This window comes from Anarrhichthys ocellatus, unplaced genomic scaffold, assembly GCF_004355925.1.
Source record: "Anarrhichthys ocellatus isolate YVR2014 unplaced genomic scaffold, GSC_Weel_1.0 scaffold16, whole genome shotgun sequence".
NCBI lineage: Eukaryota > Metazoa > Chordata > Actinopteri > Perciformes > Anarhichadidae > Anarrhichthys > Anarrhichthys ocellatus.
The window spans coordinates 3,359,356-3,366,093 of record NW_022280046.1 but is presented as its reverse complement, the minus strand read 5'-3'; the positions used below and the strand labels follow the sequence as shown (position 1 = coordinate 3,366,093).

General features: G+C 41.7%; 1 protein-coding gene across 3 annotated transcripts in view; it reads right to left on the bottom strand.

The window, feature by feature from the left end:
- The window catches only part of LOC116388219 (poly [ADP-ribose] polymerase tankyrase-1-like), a 58,994-nt gene that overhangs the window by 19,373 nt on the left and 32,883 nt on the right, over window positions 1-6,738 (bottom strand). For all 3 annotated transcript variants that reach the window (XM_031855904.1, XM_031855905.1, XM_031855906.1), the window contains exons 7-13: window positions 4,214-4,308; window positions 3,874-3,940; window positions 3,346-3,532; window positions 1,929-2,050; window positions 1,708-1,799; window positions 1,467-1,545; window positions 62-233 (exon numbers count right to left, since the gene is read on the bottom strand). In XM_031855904.1, coding sequence (XP_031711764.1) covers window positions 62-233; window positions 1,467-1,545; window positions 1,708-1,799; window positions 1,929-2,050; window positions 3,346-3,532; window positions 3,874-3,940; window positions 4,214-4,308 — 814 coding nt within the window. The remainder of the gene's footprint in view (window positions 1-61; window positions 234-1,466; window positions 1,546-1,707; window positions 1,800-1,928; window positions 2,051-3,345; window positions 3,533-3,873; window positions 3,941-4,213; window positions 4,309-6,738) is intronic.

The window sequence follows — 6,738 nt, the reverse complement described above, 5'->3', positions numbered from 1 at the left end:
ACACACACACACACACACACACACACACACACACACACACACACACAGAGGGGCGGCATACCGTTGAGTATTTGCTGAACGGCTTCATTTCCCATCTGAGCGGCGGTGAAGCCCTGCAGGGACACCAGCGAGGCGTCCGCCCCGTATCCTAGCAACAGCCTGCAGGTCTGGAGGTGGCCCGCCATCGCGGCGCGGTGCAGCGCCGTCTGACCCAGCGTGTCCACGGCGTTCACCTGCAAACACAAACACCTTTGACTGACCACTCTTTAAAAAAGGACCTTCGGGAGCATTTTTTCCCTTCTTTAAACTGTTTCCCTTCTTTAAAAACAAATCCACCTTCAGAAACTCTTTAAACTGCTCATCTCTATTATCTGGTGAGTCCATTTCCCCTCAAATAGTTTCATCTACAGCAGGTCTGGTTCAGTTGAGAAGTAACGACATTTTGTCAACCTGTAATCATGAGTCTGGAGGGAAGTTCTGATCCGAGATGCTGATGCCAGCCGGCAAAACAGTTGTAATCTTCCTTATAGATTGTTAAACATTAAGCCGAAATATTATACAAAAAATACCAATGAAAAAAGATATTGGAATATGTTTAAACTTGTAAATAAATACGTGATTCTGCCAATTCAAGTGTGTGTCAACTTTGTTTATAACCAATAGAAAAGCCCCAAAACAAAATGTGCCAAATCAGTCAAATATGATCCTGGTAGATGTTTCATTTTTTCTTTCATACTGTAGAAATTACATTTAGTTATTATAGTAAATATAGCTAGGTTTAACAATTGTGGAAAAAAAAAATACGGATGGATTTATGGATACAATAATCAGCAAGCACTCTGAAAACTTGTCAATTTTCAGGGTACTTCATCATGTTGATGAAAAATCCGATAAAGATAATTGATTTACAATATTGCAATGGCCTAATCAACCAGATATGGTACAGGGAACAATCTGTTGAACCAATGGGTAAAATGTTTGAGTATAAGTTCAGTCATGTCTCTGTTTTCTGACCCAGATTTACATGCATATGTGCATAATACGTATTTACATTTATACGCATTCAATAGTGATCGTATAGCAGCAAAAGAAGACACGTTGTTTCCAGAAATTAAAATTTGTATGACTCTTGTCTATCAGACCAAGATGGCCGCTCTAAAAGTAAACCCACACTGTTTAATTCTGAGGGTCACCCGAGGTTAAAACTCTCATGATTCAGGTCGTGGAAACAATTACGCAAACAACTACTTTATAGTTTTGTTCACTTCGTAGAGATCTCATCTCTTTGACATTAAAAGAGTATTATTTTTATTACAACCACACTGTGAATACTTTTCATAGGCACTGTACACGGGGAGGAGAAAGAGCTAAATAAAAACATTTGTTACGTCAATTTAAATGCATGTGTGAATAGGCAGGTGGATATACATATAATGATATATGACAATGAAAATACTGTGGTTTACCTTGGCACCATGTTTCTGCAGCACCTCCATGATGTCATTATGAGCCCGTTCTGCTGCCACATGGAGAGGAGTCATGAAACTACAGAGAGAGGTTGAGAAGAGGAGAGAAAAGGAGGAGAAAGTAATATAGAGTCAGTTTGTTTTTGTACAAAATGCAGATCACTATTTTTGTTGACAGCGTGTATACAAATATGATAATGATCTGACTTTGTGTTTGTGAGCAGATGACAGCAGCACTCACTCTTTATTCTTCTCATGTACGCTGGCGCCTTTCCTCAACAGCAGCTCCGTCACCTGTTTCCTCTTGGGGTGCGGCGATGCTACAGCACAGTGCTAACACACAGACAGAAACATCATCTTAGCATCTCGGCACCAGTGTTTCATTCTCTGTGTGTGCAGTGAAATGCTTACGTATGTGTGTCTGTGTGTGTGTGTGTGTGTGTGTGTGTGTGTCCATCTCACCAGCGCGGTCTCGTGTGTGTGAGGGTGTTTGAAGTTGATGATCTCCATTGCCAGGGTCTTCTTAGCCTTGGCCATGTCAGCTTCTCGAGCAGCTTGAAGCAGCGAGTGGCCCTTAAACTCATCTGCACACACACAGGATGTCGACATGTGAGGAAAAGGAGCAAACAGCCTCGGGTTCAGTGAAATTTTGAGTGTATCTTGACAGATTTCCTACAAACCCAAAAGCATCTGAAGCCACAAAGGAGCATCTGGCTATTCAACTGAATGAACAACTGTTGACGCTTCACGGGGTTCTCACCAGACCACAACAATAGATTATTTCACTTGCGGTGACCCTGCAGCATCCAATACTTCAGAGACATTACTTCAAAAGTTTTTACCAGCGAACTAATGATTGAACTTATAATGCAACAGTCTGTGTGCTGGAGCGGAAACAAGTGATTACCCTTAAAATGAAGAAATGTCTACTTTTGAGCCCTCGTCACAGCGAGTGGCCTCAGTGTGGAAGCAAATGTCAAACTGTTATTTAAAATACTATACCTGTCCTACCTACTTATTCAAAGCCTGTTACCCAAAACTATTTTTTACTTTTTGTGAAAAAAAAAGATATGGAATGGAAGAAATACTATATAGAATAGACCGCTTTGAAAAAAACAAATCTTGTGTGTTGTTGTTGCAGCAACCTAATCAAAAGAACCAACAACTAACAGCAGCAACTGTCCTTTAGTTGTACATAAACTCAGAATGGCTTATGATTCATGTGGCATCTGATTTTTTTTTTTGCTTTCATCCATCTCATTACAAAGATAAAGCAACAAGTGCAGCAGCGAGAGAGCTAAATCGCTAATTATCTTTCAAAGAGCTGCAGACAAAGACTTGTCTTGTCTACTTTGACTCTGCAGATGCAAAGAAAATTATTTCAATTATATCTCCACCCTGTATTTTATTAAGCTATCAGACATCAGCAAAATGCTCAATTAAGAATACACACGCATGGGGATGCATCAAACACAAAAAAAAACACAAAAAAAAAACCAGTATTTTAAAAAAGCAACAGTGGAGAAGATAAATATATTGTGAAATTTTCAAACACACATTCAAATGTATTGCTTTGTCCAACTTACAGTCTAAAACTGAAAGCAGTTTCTTATCACGGATTACTATAAAAAACTTTAAATTTGCTGGAACTGTTGTCGACTGTCTCTTTTCAAACCCATAATCGCCTGAATCCAGCTGCAGAAAACAACAGTCCTCTTATCCAAAGATTGAGCTTCACATTCCCTACTGTCGGAACGCTCAAATAAGTTCAAATCAACTGCTCCAAACGTGACGGTTGTAAACACATCCTACTCATTAGTTCATCACCGTGACACATTTAGCAGCGCTGCAGTTTATGTAAATGAAGCACCACGCTCACATGCGAGTCGCTCCTTCAGCTCGGGAGTGGGCGCCATGTCCACGGAGCTCTTGCTGTGGCAGTTGAGCAGCGTCGGGTCGGCCCCGTGGCTCAGCAGCAGAGAGCAGACCTCCACTCGGTTTTTAGACGCCGCCTCGTGCAGCGGTGTGAACTGCCACAGATCCATGGCGTTCACGCACGCCCCATGCTGGAAAGAAAAAAAAAAAAAAAGGGGGGGGGGGGGACGGTGGCTTAATAAGTGGCAGGAAAGCATTATGAAAAAGAGCAATGTTTTCTATTGTTGGGAACAATTTGTCTTTGAATTTATTTTAAATAATCCTAAAAGGGATTAAGCAGGCAGTCCTTAAATACCCTGTTGAAGACTTGTGTATAGTTGGAACATATCCGTCTTGTTTTCAATGAAACAACAAAGACAGTGAAACTTTAATCTATTGGGATTCATTTTCCATCTTTGTTATTTGCTAAAATATTATAATTAAGAGTAATTGCCACTGCCTAAGTAGATGCCGAGCTAGCATGTGTGTGTACCTTTAGCAGCAGCTCAGTAACTTCATAATGTCCATAAGAGCAGGCATTATGTAGAGGCACCAGACCACTGGAAGAAGAAACACACAAAACAGAACTCTTATTAACAATAAATATACATTTTTACATGCCAAATAATAACTCAATAAATAAATATTTTTTAATAATCAAAGACAGAACTAAACACCCACATTCTTTACGGAAAGCACTGTTGAACAAATATTAACCAGCCTACTTGCTACCAACTACCACTGAAATATTACACATTTAGTTCTTCCAATGGCCAAATCGTCTGTCTTCTTTCAAACCCCACCTTTTTAAACTTTCATTTAATTGTACGTACCCCTTGTCCTTGGCGTGAACATCTGCTCCGTGCTGTAGTAGCAGCTGAACTATCCTCACCCTGTTGTATCCTGCTGCCAGGTGAAGCGGAGTGGACTGGAGGTACCACAGAGAGAGACAAAGAGGGACCAAAAGAGCAAGGGGAGAGGAAACAAGAGGAAGGGGGAAGTAGGATAGACAGTGGGAGTAGAAAAAAAGAGAGAAAAATATAAAGGCAAATGTTAGCCCACACGTTTGTTCTACAGCACTACAGCATATCATTGAGACACAGGCTGCTAAGAGGAACACATCCTGGTTCTGACTGAGCAGTACGCTTCTTACGGTAAGAGAGAAAAATGGGCTGTTTCAACGCTGAATGAATCAGTCCACAGTTATAAAGCCCGACTCCCATTTTTCACCAAAGCTGCGGCTCTGAATGCTTCGCGATGGGACTGAGGAGAGACGGCTTCAGCTCTCCACGCAGTGCTTCCTCCGTATGCTCAGCAAAAGCCCATTCTTCTTCAAAGCTGGAGTGACACCCACTCCCATCTATGCCTCTAAGTCATGATATAAAAGCCATTTCACATCACTGGATGTACTAGGGATCAAATTGTGAATAGGACTGGGATTAAAGCTGCTACGTGGAGCGGGCGGATCTGAGAGTTCTTAGATAGCACACGCATGAGCTAACTCGAAATGTGCCGCTCACACAGGTGGCCTGCAGTCTTTAGGAGACATTCAGTCTGGGTCGTGCTAAAAGTCGGTCCACATTCCAGAAAAGCTGACAGACCAGTTATTTGCCCTCAAAACGTACTAAAACGCATGGCTGAAGTGGAAAAGTAGGTGCATCGATAAAAACAAAATGCAAGAAATGTGCAATAGAATCAGAATGAATCATGACGAACATGAAGCATGTGACCAACACGTCCACTGAAGCTTCCCTTTTACTAAAGATGCTGTAACGTTCTTCCAGTTCCTTCCAATTAATACATGAAACAAACATAAAGGCCGGCCATGTTTTTTTTCACACTGCTTTGAGGTTTGACTGGCTGGCTTTTAATTCATCGGCATCTTGTTGTGCCGTCTTCTTCTGGATTTATTTATTGGCGCTGGACTGGGGAATTAGCAACACCAACTGTCTATCTCGATGAAACAAGTCCTAATATTTGCATAATGGTAGTGGATGGAAATGCACAGTAGTTTGCATTTTCTTTTGCTGATTTTCTGGAAACTTGGTTAAATTGTCTGCTACATGACTGTTTTTAGAAAGAAATGCCACCTTTAATTTTGGAGATTTTACAAATAGTAAGCCAGCAGTGTAAGGAGGAAGAATTTGTGTGAACTTCACATGTGAAAAGGGCTTCATCCTTCCTCTTAAATACAATAACCTACGCATGCATAGATTGTATACATTCATATTCCACCTAATTTAGATGTTACATCATCAACTCATTTCTACATATTTCCCCCCCCCAATGGAGGTATGTGACAAGATCTGTCTCAGCAGCTCCGGCGTCAACATCCGCGTGTGAGCTGAACTGTCCGCACAGCCGACGGTCAATGAGGTGACAACTCACGACTCGCTTCATCAGCACCATTGCCCCCCCCCCCGGGATCTGGTTTGAACATCTCTAGAAGTGGAAAAATCCCTCAACATCACGCATACGGTCATGTCATCGCAACCCAAGTGATTCTGATGACAACAACATTATGCTCTGAAAGATGAACACAAGTCGTGACTGCAGGGGGGTGGGGGGGGGGGCAGCAGCAGGTGCAAAGAGAGGAGACCAGCAGTTGCGACTGCTTTCTGGGATATTAAACATTAATGTCGCCAAAAACACAAGCTGAATGATCAACACACTGGTGTTGGAGTTTCTTTCTTTTAAGAAGCCAATAACAAGGTGATTCACAGGTCACGTATTACAAAAAAGATTCCTCCTTCATAAATCAGACTACTACATTATTTCATAAGCCATGATGCAAAACCATGGCAACATAAAAAAAATAATGTTTACAAAGTGCCTAACTAACAACTTTTTTTACAAACAACATGAGGGAACATGGTCGTGTTCTCACTGCTGGCTGCCTATTTTGTAAATTATGAAGAATGGTTTTAAAACTTTCCACAGACACAATACTGGACCTCTTCTCACAGAAGGAATAGCTTCAACTTCGGTCTGAAAAACTGTTGTTTTCCATGAAAACAGGGTTTTCAATCAGACGTAAAGTGGAAACGTAGCTCCAGGTGCCATTTCTCTTTGAGCCCATCTCCTGCTTAGTGCTGTACTGGCCAGATGTCAGAGGCGATCCTTAAAAAAAATAGATCATCTTCAGTGATCTCTGAGTTGAGATGTGAAGCAGCAGCAGTGAGGCAGAGCTGGGTGGACAGATGGTACACTCATATTTACAGGATGTGACAGCAGCGTTTGGAAGGACCAGGACATGCTACACAGTTAGTCATCATCCTCATTTGAAATGCAGTATCCTTCTGCAAACTCGTTCTTGCAAATTGTGGATAGAAAGAAAACGGGGGGGGGGGGGGGGGGG